This window comes from Amphiura filiformis, chromosome 4, assembly GCF_039555335.1.
Source record: "Amphiura filiformis chromosome 4, Afil_fr2py, whole genome shotgun sequence".
In the NCBI taxonomy this organism is placed as follows: domain Eukaryota; kingdom Metazoa; phylum Echinodermata; class Ophiuroidea; order Amphilepidida; family Amphiuridae; genus Amphiura; species Amphiura filiformis.
The window spans coordinates 84069792-84095877 of NC_092631.1; the positions used below are offsets into that span (position 1 = coordinate 84069792).

The window sequence follows — 26086 nt, forward strand, 5'->3', positions numbered from 1 at the left end:
ATTCCGATTTTGCGTTTGCGAGTTATTCATGATTATGTGTATTACACTGCTCCATATAGACAATACGTTGTAATTTCGTTCTGGTGCACCAAAACGAAATTCAAATTTCGCGATATCTTTGCTAAACGAATTAATCTGCAAGAAATATTTTGTACATAAACATTATGTAGCCAGAGGTTTCCAGTGATATAAAAATCTCAACTTTTTTTGAGAAAAGTGGGGGATGAGGCTGTGGATCACGAAGTGCCCCTTTAACTTTTAAGCTTACCTATAAATCATGATAATATCATTTATCATACCACTAAGGGAAACATCAAAGAACACCGCTAACCTGATATATTTTCGTATCTAGTCAGTGAGTGCGTATTTTACGCTTTATAATCTAGTCAGCGAGGCGTATTTCATAAGTTCCCGATACTGGCGTGTACGGCGAGGTACGCGTGATAAAGGCGATTCAGCAGTAAACCGGGCGTAAATGCGCGCAATCTGTAATACGTGGAACAGTCATCTATTTTTTGTAATGTTTTTCCTATTTAGCAGCAATTAAAATGTTTAAAAACGTAATTATTTCAATATTTAGAATGACTTAGTGGTATGATAAATTAGATTTATTAGGTTCAGCGTCGGTATAGTGCGGAAATTATCGTGCGCTCAGTGTCATACTGGGTTCAGCCTTCGGCTTCACCCAGTATGACACTGCGCGCACGATAATTTCCCGTTCCATACCTCCGCTTCACCTAAATAACTAATACAGTCCAACCTCTCTTATCCGGACCTCTTTTATATGGATCTCTCTGTTATCCGGCTGTGAAATATTCAGAGGAAAACATGATTTTGATGATTTAACACCTTAATTGCATGCTCTGAATGCTTAGAATGACATCTATATTGCACAAAGCACTCTAAAGCCATCTTTTAGTGCTATTATCCCATATTAGCACAATCTTTTGTTGTCACAATTTCAGTCCTTGGAACTTTCAATACAGAATTACATGTAATTCACTTATCCGGATTTTTCACTTATCCGGACAATGCTTGGTCCCATTATGGCCGGATAAAAGAGGTTGGACTGTAGTATATTTAATAAACCAACATGCATGATATAAATACCATTATTAGCATGCATCAAATAAGATGTTACAGGTACATGGTGTCCCAGTTACATCCTGATTTTTCCCACACTAACTCTATGGGAGTTGATGGGACTCTCTCCAAAATATTCATTCACTATAATTATCTGTCAGAGTAAGTTTGGATAAGGCCCTTCGCACTTGATTATTAGTTTCCTGTTTACCGCCCGCGTCCAAAATTGAAAATCTCAAAATAATTAATTATTTTATTTTTATTTCTAATTTTCTCCTTTAAAATAACTTTCAACAACTTCTACTTGCCATTTTCTGACTTTAATATTATCAACAATAATGATGAATGAACAAAGAGTACAACTCCACCTTCACTTATTTATAAAATCAAATATTGTTGTGAAATAATTAAATGCCCGCTCTAGTCAAAACAAGTCAATAGTTGCTTGTAATAGTTCAAACTAAATAAAGAAAATAAAAGATAATTAATAATTAATAATTAAAAGTCACCTCGTCCCTTTTTCAAAATCTTAAACAGGAAACTAATAATCAAGTGCGAAGGTCCTAATGATGAATAAAGTGTATGAAATCACTTGGAATGCAAGACATTTATTTTAATTCAATTTGATTTTTTTTTCATCATGTCACACTTTGTGGCTCAACTTCATGGAATGACCCATATGGCCATATGTAATGTCATGAACTGGTATGTCATAGAGTGGCTATTAGATGTTTCACTGTGTCATGAATTTTGAGCTGTTCCCCATTAGAAAATCCTCTCTCCTATGTCATTTTAATGTCGGATAAGCATTTATTTTAAAGCTTGGGATGTTTCCTTTAATTTGAAACCAAAACAAAATACAATCGGACCAAAAATATATTAATTACAGTAGCACTAATTAAACTAATGCAAAATGCATTCCAAGGGATACGGTACCTCCTTATTTAACTCATATATTTTAAATTCCTGAGAATCATTGTAAATTTTAATGTTAAGATCCCTCAACCAAGGACAGATAAGAAACATAGTTTAACATGTACAGATGTGCAATCATCTGGAACAATTCAGATGAAACTATTCAAAAATGTATGCCGGACCTTACATATTTTCAAAAATAATGCTAAAAGTGTATATTCTTAACTTGTGTTTAATTCTATCAATTTTATGATGATGTAAATCATTAAGGGATCTAAAATGAGCGTTTATTGCGTTTCGACAGTATTTTTTGTGGCACATGAGAGCACCTCAGACCTATCGAATTGCATTCTGAATACGAAGCATGTCTTTCTGATATCAAATAATTTTCATTTTTTGTTAATTACAATATAATACAAATTTTACGACAAATTATAAAAATTTGATATTTTTCGAATTTTCGATATATAACAGTCCTCGAAGTAAATTATATAAATCTAATGATATATTCTTAAAGTGTATGTAGCAGGGAGGAAAAGCAGACGGTCAATTGAAAATTTTGACCTTTCATATTGACCCAAAAAGACCTAATATTTTTTGGTGTTTTGGGAAAAAAAATCCATATCTTCAATACGAATGGTCAAAATGTTCAATTGATCGTCGGCTTTTCAACCCACCTACATACACTTTAAGTATAAATCATCAGATTTATAAAGTTTACTTCAAGTACTGTTAAATATCAAAATATCAATTTTAATGATTTGCCATAAAATGTGTATTAAATTGCAATTTCAAAATTCAAAATTATTTGATATCAGAATGACATTCTTCAATATTCAGAATGCAATTCGATATGTCTGATGTGCTCTAATGTCCCAAAATAAATACTGTCCAAACGTTCATACCCCAGCCCTTAAGTTATTTGTACTTTGTTTTCTAATATTATTTGTATGTTGTGTTAAGTCCACTGCCCCAAGGAAGAACAACTTTGTTGATTTGGGTCTCCATGGTGAAATAAAGCTTACTATCCTATCCTAGCATTGTGTCACCCAGCTTCAGGAGCACCGCTGCTCGCGCTTTTTTCTCCAGCTCAATACATAGGAATTTCAGTGAATAATTATCACATTACACTGCAAACAACACACAGCATCTTATGGTAAAATTGTCCTTTTAATCTTCCAGCTTGTAATCCTGCCAGTTGCTGCATCATTCAATAATAAGGACCCTTAAAGTCATGTAAATACCACTTTCTATATAACTTTACCTACCAATTTTATGCAAGTTGCTGACATATAAATTGCTCATTTTCTATGCATGTAGGTGCGCTATCTAGAGACAGGACCCAAAGGCACTTATATTGCAAAGAAGATACCAGCTTATGTAACGCTACAGGCAGGGAAGACGTATGCATGGTGTTTGTGTGGTCTTAGCAAAAAACAGGTAAGAGCTGATTGTTTAGCATTAAAATAACAGTACAGAATGATTCATTTATCGTTGATTCATATATAAATTGTTGTGATTTTTTTTTATAACAGATGACTTCAAATTTAAAATCAGGTGGTATTATTACATACACCAGCAAGATATAATTATACTAGAAAGATTTTAACCCTTGATCTTAATACAAAAATATTACCTCCGTTATTTTCAGCTGTTACTACTACGTCACAGCCTTCTTCCGTGGAATGACCCAATCAAGATAAAAATATTTCTATATTGAGATCAAGAGTTAAAATCTTTATGGATTACCTGCCCAAATGAACTATAATGCATGGAGTACAAAAAGAATCAATATCAATGTAACAGGTCATTGGTATTGTACTCTGAAGGATGATTTGAACAAACAATCTTTCGTGCAATCGCCTATAGTTCTTTCTTGTCATGTCTCACAGTGCCAATTCATAATAATTACTTGATCATGTTTATTTAATAGTCAATGATGTCCAGTGCAACATGCTCTCTTGAAGCTTGTTCTTATACAAGCTGTATCAAAATGATTGGTACCCATCATATTAGTATTAGTGTTTATTGACAAGCCTGCTTCTTCAGTATGCAACATTGGATCCTCTTGAAATGCCCAGGATTTATAGTTTTATGAACGTACATACCGTAACATTAATCTATAAGGTAGCTACTATGTTTCATTTTGATGTGGCGGGCTTGTAGGTCCATAATCACTGGAAGCTGATGGGTACCAATCATTATGATACCGCCTGTACATAATTTATTGTATTGTGTCTCCTGTCGTAATTTGCATTATATTCCAACTTGTTATTTTGTGAGGCCAACAGCATAATCAAACATAACAGCCATGAAAATTTAACTTTTAAGTTTTATAGACCATGACAAAATAGTATTTAATAATAATAATAAAATGTGAAAGTGCCACTAGTGTAAAAAACAAATCTTATCTTTGAAAGCTCATTTGAATATTATAAAGTTTATATGATTACAATTTTTCATATTGTTTTCTTTCTTCTTCTTTTCAGCCTTTTGTGATGGTGCCCATAAAACTACAGAATTTAAACCAGTGAGGTTCAAGCTGGATGAAACCAAGAAAGCATTTCTATGCCAATGCAAACAAACCAGCAACAGGCCTTATTGTGACATGACACATGTATCAGTCATGATGAATTCATTCAAGAATAAAATAATTGGGAACAAAAAATAATAAAAAGAAATCCATATTCATTTGTTGTTTGTAATTGTTCTATAGTTTTATCAGCTTGTAATCGGTGGGCCTTGTGACATCGTGGATTTATATATTTTATCTCACAAGAAGCATCACAAATTATTAGTTAAAGTCCTATACTTTTGTCTACTTTCTTAAACACGCAAAATGTTGACCAGACAAGTTAACTTTTCGGCGTAGTAATAAAAGCCTAACAATTCCCGCCGATTACGAGCTGACCAAACTATAGTACTTACTACACAGGGGTGTATATGATAACATTTTGGCTAGTAAGGCAGATGGGCATGCAGGTTACCATTGTAAAGGCCCAAGAAGAGCTATCCAGAATAATACTAGACTAAATTGGGCTTGTAATTTTGCAGTTTTACCTTGGTTGGCCTGATAGTAAAGTTATCAAGCCACTGTCTGTCAGAATTATGTTAAAGTACACCCCTGATAGTACATGTAATTATACAGGTATCTTATTCTTATACGCACAAAAATATAATGGATGCCAAGATTATATAAATGAAATCTATGAAAAGAAACTTATATTTCATATGATTTCTTGTTTTACTTTGGGCTATATATCCGCTTGTTGGTGTGTGAAATGAGGAAAATTTTATACGCACAAAAATATAATGGATGCCAAGATTATATAAATGAAATCTATGAAAAGAAATTTATATTTCATATGATTTCTTGTTTTACTTTGGGCTATATATCCGCTTGTTGGTGTGTGAAATGAGGACAATTTTAGTGCTAGTATTAAAATTAGTTTGACCTAATGTTTTTGTTTTATGAAAAACACTTTCTGATAAGCCTCGTTATTCTTATAAGATCAGCTCACCTAAAAGTAAGGGAACAAACCACAAAGAGTGTTAAAGTGTAATGCAGTTTTCAGTTTTAATAGTATATGAGGAACACTTGTTTTAATCAACATAGTTCAATGTATACAATTCACTCTTTGCATAGTACCTACATCTTAATACCAAAATGAGGTTCTCCCTGGAAACCCAAGAGGAGTTTTTTGTTTTGTGGTTTTCTAACAGCGCACCAGGCTTTTACAAAGCATATGTGGCAATTAAAGCATATGTGTGAAAATTTATATACACGCACAACATGCACTTTGGGGGGGAACCTTATTTTGAGTTGACCATGCAAAGGGTGAATACAATGTACAAGTATGTTTTCATAAGCGTGTAAATTTAATACCTCAAATATTTGATTCAGGTGCAACATATACTTCATACATATATCGTCATACAATGTACATTCAATTCTATGTGTAAAATGCTTGCATACAAATATTTTGAGTGCAATATCACTCTTAGATAGTGAGATTGAGAACCAATCAGAACAAGTGTTAGAAAATGCCATGAGTGTATTAATTGTGTATAATTGCACTGATGTGCAATCTGCGTACTATGTCCAGTTCTTTCGGTCATGTTCTTGCCATGAAGGATCAATTAATTTTGATACATTTATATTTGCTTATATTTTTCAACATTTGGAAACTGTTATTCAGCAGTCTAGAGTCCTGTTCATAATGGTATGTGGTACATCATCTTTGGGCATTATGGCTCCCCTCTAGCATCTTCAATAAATCCAGCCTGTTACTTACACTGACAGGGCAGCCGTGAGCTGGCCCGGGAATAGATGAAAATTGGAGTTTAAAAAGAATATACAGACATCAAAGATTTGTGAAAGTGGTGAGGCAACTTCTTTGAAATGAGCTTATCTTTGACATTTGTATACTCTCAGCCTGTGTGAGTCCTGTTACATTTCAGAGCACTTCATCAATTATCTATTCAGAAACTATTAAATGTAAGGTTTACATTAGAGTAGCTTCTATAGCTGAGACAAAATATATTAAAGCCATAATGTATGATCTTATAATATGAAATTGGATAATTGATTTTCAAACCTGATGTTCTTTGGCATATTTGTAATCTTTACACAGTCATATCCTAACTTACACCTAATGGAATCAGACAAAGTGTTGTGTTTGTGAGCATTTTGAGTAAAGAATAACAAAATAATTAAAATTTGGTGGAAATTGTAAAAGAGCTGCATGTTTAAGACACTATATTGTTCTATATTTTGTACTTTGAAATATTGTATTCAAGAAACATAACATATGTCAATGCATTTGTAACAGAAAAAGCAATAAAAACTATTTCAACAGATTTTTGGGTTTCGTTTGAGTTCTTACAAGTTAAAGTAACAAGCATGGTCAAGTTCATAGTATGCCATTTTCATCAGGAGGTTGTACAAAATGTACATGATGCTGCACCCAGTCCATTTGTAGCCTATTGTGAATATGCAAGACATGTGTTAAAGTGGCCTTGATCTTATATCTAGAAAGTGGTGCAGACCATATTTAAAGTATTATAAATACATGTAGTATGCATTTCTACTTCCATGTTTACTTGTGTCCACCCCACATTAGACTTGTACAATTACCCACCAATAATTACCATCTCATGATCGCTCCTATGATCCAGGGTGGTCTTTGCAGGGGTTAGGGGTGTTACCCCCTCCCCCTGAGTTGGTTTGCTAACTCATCCCCAAAAGAAAATTTCAACCTCCACAAAAGAAAATTTCAACCTTCTAACAGCCCAAATAGTGTACAATTGAAAATTGGCCCAGTATACACATTTTACCTTTACTTTGGGCAAATATTTGTGTAAAATTAAAAATTGACCTGTAAATAAATACAAAGTTCGCCTTAATATTAGCCTAAAGTACAATAAAAAAATATTCATGTTTCGTGCACAATTATCATAGTACCACAGGACCAAATGATGCCCACTGGGAAAATTTTTGTCTTTTTCATTGAGCAAATAAAATTCTTCGACCCCCCAAAAGACTTTGTACAAAGAACACACTGAACACTATTGTCTGTTGTTTCCTGCAGAGAAGCAGTTACTTGTGGCAGCATAACTTCAATTTTCTTATTCACCACACTTACTGCTGTTAATTACCAAAATCTGCCTCATTTAGTGGTGCTGGATCACAAATAAGTTTTCACCTTAAGGGTAGACGAGGTATTGTTGGTCGAAGCAGCCTAAAATTGATTTTTATTATCTAGATCAATATATTATTGAAAACTAACACCTTGATGTTTTTGCAAAAGTTAGTTCTACAAATCGTATACTTTGCAAAATTGCTTAATTTATTGTTGTTAATGAGTTATGTACGTTTTACAAAAGTGTTGTTGTTTCAGCCCTCAAGAACCGCAGCACCTATAAAAGTATATCTGTGATATTTTAATCTTCTACACGCTCGCTATGAATTGAGCAATGCAGTTTTTGCCAAAGCTCACTACCATTTGTAAGATGCTGTGAACTACCAAATCACAACAGTTTAAAATAATTAATAACCTTATATAGTTGGCTTGTTGGTACCAAACTTCTATTGTACCTTAGTTCTTAGACAATGTCAGGTTCTTTTTTATGCTGTTGTATTTCAAGAAACATGACTCATTTTGTTTGAGAAGTTGTGCAATATTTTCAGTAATTATAATCTTGATTTGATTTCTTATAAGCAAGAACCATTTTAAGTTAGTACAGAAAAATCTTCCATTGATGGTGAAATGCTGGCAAACCTTGAGGCCAATATACCTGTGCTGGCACCCCACACCTGTCAAAATAAATAACAATGTTTGTACTCAATGCACTCATTTTGTCTCCGATTAATTTTATTATCATATCCAAAATTTAGTTATGGTGAAACAAAATATTGGAAACAAGTATTTTCATGTTTTGTTTAAAAGTAGACAAAGTAAAATGCATCTCCACACAACTAATAGTCTCCCCTCAAGTTCAGAGTAACTCCATTTTGGATTTCGCAGAGGCAGATTCAAATTGCGTGCGCCAACCTAAATCCCGCAGGGCGTATACACCTGAGTAGAAGGGCTATTTGTCTGTACGCTGGTGACACAACTGCATTAAGGCACTGATTTGAATCTGACACTATGAAATCTAACATGCCATTACTCTCAATTTGAGGTGAGACACAGTATATAACCAGTATAGAAAGTTGTAAGAACGATGAAACGATTATGAGTATACCAAAGAGTAATCACAACAGAATGCTTCACCAACTGCAAAGTTCAGGGTCAATCATTCCATGAAGTGCGCCAAATAATGTCCACTACGCTCTTTCTCGCAGGCATGCAATGTGTATGTGATTTGTTGCAATCAATAGAAAGATCAACCCTCGTGAATATGCGAGAATTCTCAGTACATACAAAGCACAGGGACTTTGCATGTTAGTGTGCTATCTGTACCTCTTTATAATCAATGGAGTATCCATTTTGTTGTGAATGTACGTACTGCACATTGACAAAATACCAGATTACTATATAAACCATCCCTGTATAACCTGCGAGTCTTAAACGATTCATTGACATTTTACACACTAGCTTCCAGAGAAGTATGGCACTTTTTTGCTGTGACTGATGTGTGCACTCCCTGATAATGAGTGACATACACAGGGCTTTGTGTTCCCTTCATGATTGCCGCTCTGCACAAATTGCTTCTTTGACGCATAATTGGCCAATTCAGATTAACTTGTTGTTATGATTGTGAGAGGATTGAATTAGCCAATCGGAACCCCACTTCCATGTTTACACTGTGTACACTCTGAAAATGTAAACAAGTGCCATTTTTTTCTGCCAGCAAGTGAAGTGTCTGCCTCTACATTCAGCATGATACAAGGGACAGTCCTGCCAAACATTATCTTTGATAAATCAAACAAATATGATCAACCACAAACCTATCAAGGCACATAAATCTGCATTGTGTAAAAAAGCAAAATGCAGTCCTTTTATACATACCATTTTTCATCCTGATGTGGCAGTGACGTCAACGCGGTTAAAGGCAGCTGTTTTGTTAAATACACACTGATGTCGCTGCCACATCAGGGTGGAAAATTACAGGGTATTTCACAATTATTGCACCCAAATTTTATTTGTTGCAAATATCCAAATATTTTATGCTTATGGTCGTGTCATAAGGAGCAGACACTACCCTACCAGTGCAACATCTGTTTGTGTCTACATCCAGTTGCTCTATTACGGAAATTACATCATAATTAGCAATTGCTAACAAACTAGCATAATCATTACAAGCAGTTTGACTGAACTCAACACAGATTATATAGGCCAATATCTAATTCTCGATAACGAGAGTACACTGTTGAGTCAGCATACTTTTTGTGGAACAACATAATCGCATGACCGAAGACCATGATTGGTCGATTCTCAAATGATGTGCTCGAGCCGGTATTAAAGCATGTGGTCTTTCCGAAGTATGCTTGATCCAAATATGGTGCATACCCAAGTTGGTTCTCATGATTGAGAATTATATATTTTGCCTAATAGCTATAGCTATTCATATCTCAATTGTTGCAACTGCCAGCTTCGCCAGTATTTGTTTCAGAGCAGTGGAGTTTGATTCAACACAGAGTTGTCATTTTGCTGTAAAGAAGATGAGTTGTAAATTAGTTTACCCAACAAAGCCTCATAATTGGCATGTGAAAAGAGGAGGAATTTTTAAAAATGTATTTCAAAAGGTGGTGTGTTTTTTTTTTTTTTGGGGGGGCAAGCCAAAATGGGGGAAGGGTGATTTTAGTAGCCCATTGAGAGTTTACCTTCTACATAATAATTGCATGGCTACTAAGGCCTATTTAGTCAACCAGAATTTATATGTTGTATAATAAATAGTCTTTGTAAAACAGGGTTTTGATAAAACAACAGCAGTTTAAATTTTTTAAACCGAAACTGTTGCAAGAAAATATTCATTTACCTTACAAATATTTTCGGTAACAACCTGTTACCATCATCAGGCCAGTGAGGCCACACTGCAGGGTTGGCCGGTTAAAACCGCCCCGGTTTAAACCCCGTGGTTAAAACCGGTTAAAACCAGGTTTAAACCGCCTAGTTTTGACCGCTAAAAAGTGGACAAAACTGGTCAAAACTATTTTGATGCTACAAAATCAAATAAAATAAAGGAAAAAGACTGAAAATTTACCTCACTTGACATTTATTTTAATACAAATACTCAAAAATGTTGCCAGTATCATACATTGTAACATTACTTTTTGTTTACTCCATGTAGTGGCTATGCTGGATTTTAAATCCATTAGCCTAATTATTAAAATTTTAAAAGCAATGTTTCCCCCAACCCCCCCAATTGGTGTTAATTTTCTTATTTTAATCATGTCATGTTGAGACTAAGTTATTTGGTGTAAATCTTCCAAAGGACTACAATGTACAGAACAGGTTTCAATGTAGTTACAGCCCTCATTGTTTAAATTAAAGAGGTAGGCCTACAGTACTAGTAATTTTTCATATAATTCATTAACATTCACTGTTAAGTACTTGGCTTTTGATCGGACATTTTTTATCTATATTTTCTTAATTAATGATTTATTTATTAATTAATTGATAAATAAATCATATTATTCTATTATTATTCAAGTAGTGATTATAGTTATGTTATAGACCTGTATACATGATACATCAACTTCATTTAACTCTCGAATACAAATTAGGTTTTGACCAGATTTGACCAGTTTTGACCGGTTTAAACCTGGTTTTAACCGCTTTGTGGACAAAACAGGTTTTGACCGGTCAAAAGTCCAACCCTGCCACACTGACTTGCTGATTGTCTTCACCACACCTGGCTTCTGAAATAAATTTTCAGTAGATCTCAGACCCTGTTTCTTGATCAGGGTCTTGTACTCTTGATCTTAAGATTTGCCACACACAAATTTTGTTGTGGGAACAAGTTACTTTTTTTTTAATTTCAGGGATGTAAATAGGCCTGAAGAAAAAATCCTGAAAATCTGGGAAAAAAACTGGATAAAGCGTGTGAATTTGGGCTAAAAAGCCCCAAAACGGGCTGATAATAAATAAAATTGCAGAAATTTGGACACAAAAAAATCCTGAATTCAGGATTAATCCTACAAACTTACATCCCTGTAACTTGTTCAATATAAGAACAATGTTTTTCAAAACAGCTTGTGTATGTAACCACACATGGCTTACCTTTTTGCAGCCCTCTCTATGATGCTTAATTTTCTTACAAACAAATTAGAATAATGCATAATCAAATAAACAAAACATAAGGTAGTATTTTAATAGTGGTTAAAACCACTGTATATGCGACTTGCCAAACTTTCTTAAATTAGCAATGTGCTCTTATTTAGAAATTGCTACAGTAAGAATTTCAAATAATTGGAACATGTTGGGCTATTTTAGACATGTGCGTAATAATTGCATCCATTCAGTACATGTCTGGCAACCTCCCTGTGGGTGTGCTTTCATAGTCGAGTCACAGTGTGTCCATTCAATTGAAATTCTTACTGCAGAATTCATCTGTTATACTGAAAACTGCTCTCTTTATTATAAGCCTGATGTACCTTTTACACAGCCAGACTATATTATCATATCCCTATAATGGACACATTGTAGCCGAGTCAATAGTCACCTTCAGATTTAAGTCAGGTAACAAAAGTTACTTCAGAAATTGTGTCATGACTGTCATCCATCTGACAACTCATAAATGTAGTTTTATCAGGCACATGCATGATTCTTTCAAGGAACTTCCTTGACAATCTGTACGCACTAACTTTCCTGGGTAAACACATTCATTGGGCAGTGTCACAGCTAGCCAGGCCACCACCTATCCATCCATTAATTTGGACAGGTGAGTTTGTTTTTGGCATGGGTAAAATTGATGCAGTAGACAGATTTATATGCTTGCAAGGTTAAATTTGGATAGGCATTTCTTCCAAATGACAGGCAATCCCAATTTCTAGCCTAAGACACTGCCCTGGGGTGATGTTACTTGGTCAGTGACAGGTCTCCACCACTTCCAAGCGACTCTTCTTCACTTGATGAATATTTTCAACAATGGAATGGATGTTGCGAGTTCTTCTTTCAGTTTATACTACCCCGCTTGGATGCAATTCTGAAGCAACACAACTTGGTGGCTAATGTTTGTTTTTCACTTGCGGAATTTCTTGAAGAGTGGATGAGAGAATTTCTTATCCTTGGAAGATGACCCTTCTGATCTATACTGCATGTAGATCTGGTCATCGGCGCCAGACATAGAACTCATTGTTCCCGCACGACGCACAACCTGGAGGGGAAAAAGTTCAACAAAAATGTCATCAAATTAACAATTTTAAATTCTGACAAAAATATGGTTGAATGTATCCTGGGAAGTATATAGCCTAAATATAAGGAACTCTGCTTTTAAACTAATTATACACCACGGGTAGAAAAGGGGACTTCAATTCTGCCAAAGAGCTCCCTCAGGATATAAAGGAACTCTGCTTTTAAACTAACTATACACCATGGGTAGAAAAGGGGACCTCAATTCTACCAAAGAGCTCCCTCAGGATATAAAGGAACTCAGCACTTTACTAACCCTTTTTTACTTCACTTGCAGCATAGACCCAACGAAACATATATTCTTGCAGCAACCAAATTGTTCAAACTCCAAAAGGAAGATTATTTCATGATACAACTGAGTATACAATTTACAAATAATTCCAAACAAATTACCAATAAAATTGAAATCAACACAATATTATTTTGTTCACCTAACAATATAATTATATTCTCCCATTACTTCATCCCCATATTTGGGTGGGTGGGTGGGACAAAAAAACCATCCTTCCGGTGTGACTGACAAAAAACAAATGATACCAAATACAAGCAAAGAGAGCATAGCCAATGAAGACGCTGGAAAGCTGATAAAAAAGCTGTATCTACCTAAGAAGCATTATGAATGACAAGGAACTTTGCCAGGAAGATTTGGCTGCTCTTAAGGACCCTTAAAGATGCATGCATGGCTAACCAAACCCTTGACCTAACAAGTCCCATTATCTACTTAAGCAATTGAAGTTTTTAAAAAGATTCATACATTCACTTTTTCAAACCTTATTTGTAAAGTATCCTCATTGGAGGTGCTACCAGATTTTTCAAAGGAAAGAAGAAAGGAGTTCAGCTTACTGCATGTTTAAATTCTCATTACTGACAGTCAAACAAGTGCTATTAATACTTGCTGTTACAGCTGCTGTTGCTGATTAGCTATTACAGAGCAGATTACCTGTATGATGATAGCTAACTTCACCATCGACTCTCTTCTGCAGCATCACTGGCAGCTTATATTTCTTGTTTTTGTAACAGTGCTGTTGCTGATTAGCTAATCTTACTTGTGATGATGAAGATATAGCTGACTTCACCAATAACTTTATCTTCTACAGCAACATCAGCACAGGCAACTAATACTTGCTGTAAACAGTTGCTGATTAGCTAATACACATAGTATCTTACTTGTGATGATGAAGGTTTCAAGCTGACTTCACCAGCAACTCTTGTCTTCTACAGCAACATAATATATAGCATCTTACTTGTGATAATGAGGGTCTAAAGTTGATTTCACCAGCAACTTTATCTTCTATAGCATCATCAGCACCAGCAGCCAATACTTGCTGTAAACAGTTGCTGATTAGCTAATATATAGCATCTTATTTGTGATAATGAGGGACTAAAGTTGACTTCACCAACAACTTTCTCTTCTATAGTATCATCAGCACTAGCAGCTAATACTTGCTGTAAACAGTTGCTGATTAGCTGATATATAGCATCTTACCTGTGATGATGAAGGTCTAAAGCTGACTTCACCAGCGACTCTCTCTTCTTCAGCATCAGCATCACTGGCTGCTAATACTTGCTGTAACAGTTGCTGTTGTTCATGTTTGGTTGAGTACTTGAGGTTCTCCTGTAAAAGAGAAGGTTAATTGTTGTGAAGTATTAAATATTAAAGAATGCAAATAACTGAATCCAAATTTTATAGGTGTAATGACCTTTGTCATCATATTTTGTTTATTTAACCAAGAAATAGGTGCGTGTCAGTCCAATTTGTAAGCGCTCTACCTTAACCACCTGATCAGGGAATGTGGTATTTGTAAGCCGGACAAAATTGGTGAAATATACATATTTTTTAATTAAGCTTTTTTCTTAAAGTAGAAACACTGTGATTTTTTTTATTGCACTGGGAGAATGAGTTGATCATAGGAATGTGACCTGAGACGAATCGTCTCAGAATGTGACAGACTTAATATGAGTGAATTTTGCTGACCCCCTTCTTCCGTCGACCATATGGTCCTTATATACATTTACACTTAAAACCAAAAATATGCCATCAATACCATTGCACATGTTCAACACCATTGTATTTTATTTTAAACATTGTGTCACGCAACGCAGGTGCAATGTCACCAACATGATTAGACTAATTTGTTGGAACGTGCATAGGTTTATTGAGAATGTGCTCTGCGTTGATGACTTACCAATAGTTTTGTTTTTATTTGCAAGGCTCTTGGAATATACCAAAATAATCAATTTACTATGTATATCACTGAAGTGGTGGCCACTGACAAACAGATCAAGGGGGAAGGTCACTGGTTAAACTTTTAGTGCCTGAATATTTAGCATATTGTTAGGAGCAACATACAATTGGGTTCAGTACACATACCGGGCATACACTGCGCACAGTAGCATAAGTATGGAGATTGTATGACTAAAAGTGTAACAAATCAATTGACTTAGCATTATTGAAAAAAATTCAATTCATACTAGGACAATGGCCCAATGTGCCCTCTCTGTAACATTGTTTGTATTTACCTCATCCATTCCTGCCAGTTTGGTGATGACTTTGAAGCTGTAACCCTGATTCACCAGGAATCTTTGTCTCTTGAGTGAATAGAACATCTCCTGAGTGTCTTGTGATACTAGAGTGTAGAAGAAAGCATTGAACTCCTCCGCAGCAGCAGCTGAATCAAATATAGTATAGGTTAAATACCACTAATTATTGATTACACAGGTTTCAATGGGAAAATGGCTAATTTCGGGTGGAATTTTCTCACAGTTAAATATCAGGTAAAACTATATGATTTAGATGCCAAATGATCAAAAACTCAACATAGGTTGACCTGAGACTTCTTGTTTTAATGCACTGAACCGTAAACACCTTAAAATGGCAGTGCGCCCTTGAACCTGAAAGTTACAATATTGTAGGGCGAATATTTACTAAAAACCGAAGCTGTGCGTATGAATTTTGGTACTATTATAACAAAAATGTCATATAATGAGAGAAAATATACCATTTTGAAGCATCAAACCCTAAAAAGTACTTTTTTGGTTATATAACTTGATCAATTTGAGCGATTTTAATGCAGTCTTTTCAGATGCCACGCAAACAAATAGTTACTTGTCGCATTTCCATGTATTGCCCAGGCCTATTTAGTGGTATGTAACCAATAAGGTAAGATCTAATTAAACACATGCTAACTAAAGTACAGATAAAATAGTTCATTTAATGAAGTTACCATTTCTCATGCCCTGTCTGCATAGAGACGGTCAAAACAAACACTTCAAACTACAATTGGAGGTCGTAGGCTCAACTATCACCAAATACGCCCACTGCTTGATCTTTCAATCTCTTATACTTCCATCACATCTTTACTTAAGGTTGGTCTGAACCCTGGAATTATGGAAACTTTCGGGCCTCATAACTTCTAAATTGTTGGTCTACAGTATATAAAAGTATACATATTTAGAATGGCAAAGACTTGATAAGTTCATCTGTGAGGTCAAATTTGGGCCAAAATGGCACTTTTGGCCCAAAATCCTAAAAATAACGGTTTTTGGCCCACTTCTTTTTTGTGCACCGTAACAAAAAAAAATTCTTGGAGCCAAAAGTTTTTGAAACTAATTTTTAAAAACTAGATCAAAATATCTAGGACGCGTTTTTTCATTTTTTTGAATTTTGACCAATTTCACCAAAAATATTTGAAATTTGTGCCAAAATCGGGCTTTTTATGATTTTTTGAAAAATCAGCATTTTTTGACCATTTTTGGCGCAAATTTCTCGAAGTTAGTCGAAATTCAAAAAATGAAAAAACGGGTCCCAGATATTTTGATCTAGTTTTAAAAATTAGTTTAAAAAATTTTGGCTCAAGAATTTTTTTGTTGTGCACAAAAAAAAAGTGGGCCAAAACCATTATTTTAGATTTTGGGCCAAAAGTGCCATTTTGGCCCAAATTTGACCTCTCAGATGAACTTATCAAGTCTTTGCCATTCTAAATATGTATACTTTTATATACTTTAGACCAACAATTTAGAAGTTATGAGGCCCCAAAGTTTCCATAATTCCAGGGTTCAGATCAACTTAACCCATGAATACAAATCCGTCCAAATCTATTGACTGGTTTGGCACCATGGGTTAAGTTATTTCTTTTAACTAGTCACCAGCTGCCGGCAAATTACCACTATCTTACTAACCCAGATTATGTGACCATACACCAGTATCCCCTGGGACTTTATGTTAAATGTTTTGTCCATGTGACAAGCCTTGTCAAATAAATGTCACTGAATAGTGCCGCAATCAATAAATGCATATACCATATTGTTTGTAATAAATTTTATTGTATTACCTTTTTTGGCTCTCAAGATACGTCCAAGTCGTTGAGCTTCTTGCCTTCGTGACCCTCCATGTGAGGAAATCTGTATGAGTACATTAGCTTCTGGTAAGTCAAATGAGTTGTCCCCAACCTGATTGACACAATATATAAAAAGAAAAACAATTTTTAACCTTCTGAAATACAGATACATGACTGTAGAAAAACTTCCTGACAAATAATAAAAGATAAAAAACAGGGATTTTTCCTGTTTTTATATATAATATCAGGCTACAAAAAAAACAACATATACAAATGAAAACATGTTTGTTTCTTGCAGGTGCTTCTAAAACCAAGGTTGTTTTTTTAAATTGATTTTTCTCTTATTTTTGTGCCAGAATGTATGGTAAAATATGCTTCAAACGTGACCCATCATATCAAAAACGACCAGTTGCTGGCTGGCTTCATTTTATAAATAAAAAGAAATTTGAGCTTGTTTCACCTCATCAAACATTTATTCTGTATCTGATTTCAACAAGTAAGGTGTAATTTTAAAGCTTTATCCTGATTTTTAAATCCTAATTTTCATTTCTGAAGACAACTGGTAGGTTTTGATGTGATGGGTCACAAATATTTATTGTTAAATATACATTGCTAGTAGGTTAACATAGAACTTTCATACACTCCTACATGGTGAGAACCAATCTGAGCAAATTTTAGTAAAATATAAGGTGTGCGTAAATATTGTACAATTGCACGGTTGTGCAATCTGCGTAGTATTGTGCAGTGTTTTCCAACACGTTAATTTTTCTTGCAGGTTGATGCATGTATATTTGCTTGTATTGTCCAAAATGTTTATTGAAATAGGTTATTAAATGCGTATCATGTGTTGCTCAAGAAATTGTACAAAATAATCCACTTGTACTGTGCTTGTGCATTAGATGCATCAACATCACAATACGCGTGCATTATTTTGTACAATTTCACTCCCAACAAATGATACGCATTTATTAGCCTACAATTGAGTTTGATTTTCAATACTAAATGTAACTGATTCAATCTCACTATTGAGTTTCTTGGTCATTTTATCCATAGAATTGTTGTTTTTTTCTCTTCAGACTCTTCAAATGAAAAAATAAAATTCAGGAAAACTTACCTTAGAAATAAATATTGTATTAACGGCTGGATTGTTCTGGAAATTTTGTAACACCTGGAGTCTTTCCCCTTGACTGGTAGGGCCATAAACATAAGGTCTATAAAGAAATACATATCATAAGGCTATGTAAGATTAAGAACATCAAGATAAAAAATTTAATCTGAATATATTTAAGACACCTTAAACGCAGTATTTCTCAAATTTAATCCAATTTGCTAAGCATGAAAACTGTTAAGGATTCTGGAATATTGTATAGGATAGCTACTTGATAGCTAATCGTTGATCTCAAACCATTGCTTATGCTTTTTAAAGCGCAGTAATTTATTATAGTTTGCTACATACAGGCATAAACCCACAAGCCTCAGCACACTTTACAAAGAAGTACAATAATGCCGAGCAACTGTCAATCAACAAAATTATGGGATAAGTTAATTGCATCTGTGCAAATCAGGTACACATTACGTCAACAACTCCCCAGCTGCGAGTGAATGTTAAGGGTCACAGCCTGTGTAACTATAGTACATCTCGTCTCAAGGTTGAGAGTTGAGAGTAACGTCATGTTGGATTTGGCAGTGAGAGATTTAAATTAAGTGCCCTAACCTTTATCCAGCAGGGCGTATACTCAAGAGTAGGACACCACACCACACCACATCCTTCAAGGATGATTTGTCTGTATGCCGGGTGTCAAGGATGATTTGTCTGTTTGCCGGGTGTCAAGTCTGCCTAAATGCACCAATTCGAATCTACCCCTGCGAAATCCAAGATGGTGTTACTCTCAACCTGAGACAAGACACACTATATCTACTTACTTGTTCATTGCTCTAGCATAGTGTTGTAGTGCAAACACATTGTCTGAGAACACAATGACTTTGTCATTCCTCTGCTCATGGAATCGCACCAGGAACTGACAGGCTCGGAATTTATTGGGGTTCATGGTATACAGCAGCTGAAAGAATAAGATGATTACTGATGATCAGCAGCTGTAGACGATTATATGCTTTATTAATTGGAAAGTTGCCTACAATCTCATAAAAAAAAAAGTTCAAACACCTTAAAGGCCTAACTGGACCTGGCCCCCTCTACCTCTGTACAATGTTGTAACACACACTATGCTCATCTTCACTGTCTGCATAAGATGACCATTGATACAACATTAATATAATTCTTAGTTTCCAGGACTAAAGTATGTGCACTATGGTAACAAGAACATGATAGTTCAGTGAAATTAGTAAACTATGTTTGATGAGAAGTACAATGTTTAATGAGAAGTACAAACCTTCCCCTCCCCTCTTCCCTGTCAATCAATGCTGGGGAGACCGGAGAGCCCAATGGCAAATATGCTTTCATCAACATTGAATTGGGGAAGAGGAGTGGCAATTTACAATTAGTTTGCCAAAGTGTACCAACACTATTTTCCTTGGTTGTAGATTTATTTCCATTTCAGCCAAACCATAGTTACATTTCGGGGTTTTCTTGTTTTGGGGGTAGTAGTTGAAATAAATCAAGACCCGTCCCTACTCCCCTGGGATTGTTACTTACCAGTCTCTTCCTAGTCCTTATAGCTAGATATTCTCTGAAGAACTCTGGTGTCATTGGACACCATACCTCAGCACACTGCACTCTAGCAATAAAACCACGGTTTTGTAATTCCATCCAATTTGCCTCATACAGTTTGGGTCCAATTAAGAAGTTGAGATCAGCAATCTTGTCATCTTCACGTACCAAGGTAGCGGTGAGACCCAGCTTGCAGTGAGCCTGCACTTGGGTTAACACACGACGGAATTGTTTGGCAGGGATTGTATGCACCTCTGTATTGGAAGAAATGTGTGATTGTGAATGTTTTGCAGGCCATGGAAATATTTGTTTCCTTTTTAGGACCTTTAGAGTCTTTGTCAAAAGTTTTCTGCAAGCCCTATATAGCCATGAATGGAACACTGCTATGAGGGTTTATATTCATCATTCACAAAATCATATTCCAAGGAACTCGGCTTGTGTATTTTTGCAAACACAAAATCAGAATTCATGACATTTTGTGACAAATGCTCGTAATTGCATATTTTCAAGCTCATCTTGTTCATGTTCTACCATATCACGTAGTAATAGTCTCAGTTCTAATGTTGACAATGCTTAGTTTATCTTATCACAGCTCAGTAGACATATGGTAACAATAGACGTAGTCCATTAGGCATCAGAACCAAATTAGTTCAAACTTTGGATCGACCGTCGATGCTGCTTTGATGCTTGTTATTAATGAACTAACAACTAATTAATCAGAAATAATACTAAATTTATATTGGTCAATGTCACTACATACTGAGATTCTTATGTTATCTAAATTAACAATACTAAATTAATTGATTTCATAAATAAACTAATTTGTTTCTATTGCCTAAATTCAAATGGAGCTGCTGTCAAACTAATAATATCTACTATGCTCTCCAGCAGTGTTTACTCGGAGGCCGTATGTCTCAATTTTGGCCCAGTGAAAATTATTTTCGGCGCAAACAAATTTGCAATACTGTATTACAATTAATCAATTTGGGGAATTACTGAGACAAAATTGGGCCAATTTGGGAAGAAAATGTTTCATTTGGCGCACCCAATTTCCAGAGAGAGTAAACACTGCTCTCCAGTTTGTTAACAAGTCTTGCATAATTCTGTTCAAATGACTTGAATTTTGTATCTTTTTTTGAAAATTGTATTTACTTGTTAGAATATTTTGCAAGGGTGAATCATTCAGTGTTCAGATGCTCAAGGCAGGGTGTATGACCAGTGAGGTGTGACCCAAATCAGAACAGGCTGCAAGGTCTTTGTTATGCACTGCATCTGCCCTGTAATTCAAATGCAATTTTGTTTTGAGGTGTGACCCTAATTGGAACAGGCCATGAGGTCTTTGTAATTCACTACATCTGCCCTGTAATTCAAATGCAGTTTTGTTTTGAGGTGAGCGGACATTTGTTAAATAAATTGAGGCTGAGAACTTTTGCACCAGACTCAAAGGCATTGTGACATCCTGCTCTGAATTAAGGAAGAGGCAATACATACCATCTAATATCATAAGTCCCCATTCTTGTTCCTTGAGCCATTTCATGACCTGTTCAGCTTCCCATGACCTCTTTGTGGTATGTGCTACCATGGAGTAGGTACTTACACATATACTGCAACCTGCAAATAGTTAAATAAATATTTAGAATGCAGAATAATTTAATCAGAAATCTATGCCAGAACTAAATTATAACTTGAAACAAGCTTGGTAATATGAATTTACAATGCAGTGGAAATAAAACAAAAACAAGAGATGTTACTTTTTCACAACACCCCAAACAAATTGTACATATTTCGTGGACTAAATTAACAAAATCTTGAAAACTACTCACAATCCGAAAAAAATACATTTATTCTCTAACATGCCAGAAGTCACATATCTTGTCTCAAACACACCCCTTATCACTCTTTCTTTCCCATCATTCATGTGTACACTGCACATTTCTCCAGTGCACCCCCTGGTGTCTTGCAAATTGGATTGCACCGAAAAAAAACTTCCAAATATTTCAGTGAAAGCTTATATATACTGAATTTTCAGTTGCTTGAATCATGAATCTCCCGTGACTAAGAAGTGAAGGTATAGGACTCACAAACCTTACGTCATGGGTTTGATTCATGAGCAGGATTCCTTGTTCCCCTTTTAATAAATATCATGATAGCAAAACTGTTGAAATCTTTATAAATAGTATTTGACAAGACAACTGTATCAGGATAAGCACATGTTATGATTAAGTGTACATAATATTACATGCAACACTTACCCATAGGTTTGTCTTTGGCATCTGATGTAAACCTACACACCATAGAGTCATCTACAGTAGACCACAGCTTGAACTGTGACCTCCATTGCTCTACTGCCACACCTGATGTACATAACACCATACAACGCTTTCTTACGGTACATGCTGCTGTTACGCCAACGAGTGTTTTACCAGCACCTAATGACAAAAGAAAGGAACTGATGAATACAAATATTCTTAAAGTTTTTGATTTGTCAAAACCAATTTGAAGAAACTTACTTTCTTGCTGACAGTTTCGTCAATGAACCACTGACTTTTTTGAAGCTTGATATTGTTGTGATGATCCAACAAAACTGACGAAACTGTCAGCAAGAAAGCAAGTTTCTTCAAATTGGTTTTGACAAATCAAAAACTTTTAGATTGTATAATTACCAAACCGGATGAACCTGTTCCAAGGGTACAAACATTGTTTAAGTCTAGAATTGTCTCTAATTGCACCTGCTCCATGTCGTTGTATGTGGCACTCAATCCCTAACATGACATTCAGAACAAGAACCTAACATCAACAAAATGTGAACACCTTTATTTCATACAGGCTAGGCTCTGGTTTTAGCTGCAACTCTTCCGTCCTGTTCGTTCAATTATTTCCCAGTTGTTTGCTGTTTGATGGAAAACAAATAAATTATTCATTAGAAGACTGTTGGCACCTGAGCTGGTAGAACCGCTGGCTTTAACCGTGTTCTATTGTTTTGAACAGTGCAAGGTAGGCCCAATCACTGGTTCTGCCAGGCATTGGCATGTTGAATATTGAAGCCACCCATTCTTCTTTACATGATCTTATGCAGAACACAGCCATCAAATGTGGACAGTCCATGGCTGGACATGAGTCCAAGGTGTAAGAACAAGCTTTTGTGGCCATTTAGTACACACAATCAAGAAAGAAACAAGAAAAGAACACCAATGAATTGAATAAAACTGGTTATAAGCTTACCACATGGCAACACGATGACCCCTGACCTTGCTCTTCCATTACCAAACATTTTCCTCAGACTTTTCTCTTGATATGGTCTAAGTACTGTGGTTGGTTTCAAGTCAATACTGTATGGGAAGGTATAAGGGCAAGAAAGAACAATGAAAAGGATATTGAAAATGCATAAATAATGCTTGTTTTTGCTATTTGCCAAATGAGACTTTTCTGTGCACATAATCATTCCACTTGTTGACCTTAACATGCACAACAGAATTTTGAATGAGGCCATCATGGACATGGTGTATATGGCTGTGTTAAACACACATTCACAATTACAAAGCAACCACAAATTTGAAAACAATTTTAGTAAATAAATTGATGTTTGCTGATAAAGCCCTTAAAGATATCAAAACATTCATGTATAGAATGTGTGTAATCTTAGAACTTTCTTTGACTTTAAGTCCTCCTGGTATATTTTAACTAAATGGAGGCATGCTATTATAACTAGACTGTGAAATACAGCAGTAATCATCCCCAATACATGTGTCAATCAGTTGTCAATTGCTGATCAAAATGTAAGTAATCTCAGAGTACTGTCTACTTAGACTTCACATCTTCTTGAGATATTTAAACTTGGAGAAATGCAGTTGATCATGGGTTTGCATCAAAATGTAGCCTGTTTGGAAGTAACTGATGTAAATCTTGAAATTGAATATTTTAACATCAAACTTATTTTCCTTCTCAGTGTCACATCTGAGTGTTGCTTCCAGTATATATCAATTGGATACATCAAATTTGGTTTGAACACTTACGGTAAGTCTGGATTGTGTGTGTCATTCCTGAAATCATACTCAGCCAAGAGAGGATACTCAAGTTCTATACATCTGCATGGGGAAAAGAAGAAAAGCAAATTAAAATTATGAATCAAATAACAAAATGATGGAGGTACACTATTTTGTTTAGAAAAAATCCAATGATGACATATTGATGTTATGTATATATCCATTGAAGTCAATATTCTTGATTCTTTGAACCTGATTGTAGTTTAATTTCATTATTGATTTCAAATATGCAACTACTTTGGAAAAAATATTAACCAAGATTTGTAATTTTTCTTACATTTAATTGTTTTGATATCGGCAATGTTTTGGTAGTTCTCATCATATTATTTTTTCTAATTATTTACTGGTAGCCATTGCAAATATTTCTCTTTAGCAATGAGATGTGACCCCCATACACTAGCAGTTGTTCAATATAGCTGTTGACTGACACACTGCTGCTTAACTTTTGTCAGGGAATAATCCAATTGGGAAATGACAGCAGGCTTCAACAGTAGTACAGCTATGCAAGCCACCATTAATTACCCTGTCATCGTGTATCCTCAAACAACCTACCGTATGCGACGCACAGGAATGTGTATTGTACGCACTGTTGATCGCGCATGTGGGGTACTAACATACATACTGTTAGCACCACAGCACCCCAATGGTGGCACCCATACTGCATGTGTTAAAGTTCTGATTCCTGGTGGTTTCTTTTTATTCATGCTTAGTATCATGCAAATGACAACCAGCCATGTCCTGCCAGGGCCTTGCTTTTGTATATAATTGTCTCCCAATTAACCATGCATTTGACATGCATCAGAAATTTGAAATGTATTATGGAACATTCAGCATGTAACCTTGTTACAATGGTGTGCTACAACAAGGCATGATTCAGAAGTTGTGCTAGTCTGCAACAAAAACACAGATATTCTCTTGTGTCAGTCACCACTTACAAGCATAACCTAATGGCTAGGAAAGATGAGATAAGAATAAGAATCCCATCTATTCTATTTTTCACCCCAATGTAGCAGTTACGAAAGTGAGCATTTCATAGGGCGCAGCTTCAAATCACAAGCATTCGTTCAAAGTGCTGGTGCACACGCTTAAAGACGCAGCATAAATGTGGGTGCAAAAAAGCTGCCTTAATGCGTTGATGTCACTGCCACATCAGGGCGAAAAATGATCTACTCCCCATTCCAGAAAAAGATAACACTAATTTTTTGGGATAAAAAATATTATCAAGTTCTGCCAAATGAAATATAACTCAATCCTAATCATTCATTTAGTCCTAACTGGAGATAAAAGAAAAAGTTCACTATTTTACTAATTTCTTGAAAAAAAGAGCCAAAAACATGTTTTCTGACAATCGAGTGACAAAAATCACAGACTTGGAACAAGTCTAAGCATTCAAAATCTTTAGTATATGCCGAAATCTTGCTCTAATTTTCACTTTTTTGTGTTACTTTAATTAAATGGTTGGTTATAAGAATGAAACATGTCTTTTCCAAAAATTTGAATGCATAAACTGAAATTAGCTGAAATTGTCACAGCATACGAAAAACACCCTAAAAATGCATGTTTTTGGCCTTCATTTCCAAAAATTGCCCAAATATTAAAATTTGACATTTATTGCAAGTTAGGACAAACTAAAGGATTAGGATTTAGCTATGTTTCATTTGGCAAAACAGGATAATATTTTTTTAATCCCAAAAAATATTGTGTTGTATTTTTCTGGAATAGGGAGTAGTGACCTCAATTCCCTAAATGCAACTCACTGATTGACTTACTTTTTCTGTAGGGTTTCAATCTCATCCTGCTTCACTTCAAATGAAACAGTCTCCAGATCTTCTCCTTCTTCCTCCTCTTTATCAATCTTCTCATAGAAATCAAAGATATCAGATGGAATCTCATTGGAGGTACCATTCTCACCACCATTACCATCTTGACTGGCGCCGTTTCCTTGACTACTGGTACCTGGTTTGTTCAACTGATAACAGTAATAAGCATGATACACTTAATAAAACCCTGGTAACTTCAAAAAAATATTTACCGCATTTGATCTAATTTGCACCCAGAGCTTTAAAAAAATGGACATTTTTGATACAAACAATGCTTTAACCTGCCAATAATTCAGGGAAACATAAATAATATACATAAAGTAAATGTCACAGCTATTGCTGTGATTCAAATAGCATTTTT

General features: G+C 35.2%; 1 protein-coding gene across 1 annotated transcript in view; it reads right to left on the reverse strand.

The window, feature by feature from the left end:
* Positions 1 to 10266: 10266 nt before the first annotated feature.
* The window catches only part of LOC140151556 (general transcription and DNA repair factor IIH helicase/translocase subunit XPB-like), a 31761-nt gene continuing 15941 nt past the window's right edge, over positions 10267 to 26086 (reverse strand). Inside the window, exons 8-19 of the mRNA XM_072173941.1 lie at positions 25675 to 25874; positions 23876 to 23947; positions 23085 to 23191; positions 22115 to 22291; positions 21354 to 21473; positions 19848 to 20116; positions 19118 to 19254; positions 18309 to 18405; positions 17189 to 17306; positions 15378 to 15526; positions 14344 to 14472; positions 10267 to 12822 (exon numbers count right to left, since the gene is read on the reverse strand). Of these exons, the coding sequence (XP_072030042.1) occupies positions 12688 to 12822; positions 14344 to 14472; positions 15378 to 15526; positions 17189 to 17306; positions 18309 to 18405; positions 19118 to 19254; positions 19848 to 20116; positions 21354 to 21473; positions 22115 to 22291; positions 23085 to 23191; positions 23876 to 23947; positions 25675 to 25874 (1710 nt within the window). The 3' untranslated portion in view covers positions 10267 to 12687. The remainder of the gene's footprint in view (positions 12823 to 14343; positions 14473 to 15377; positions 15527 to 17188; positions 17307 to 18308; positions 18406 to 19117; positions 19255 to 19847; positions 20117 to 21353; positions 21474 to 22114; positions 22292 to 23084; positions 23192 to 23875; positions 23948 to 25674; positions 25875 to 26086) is intronic.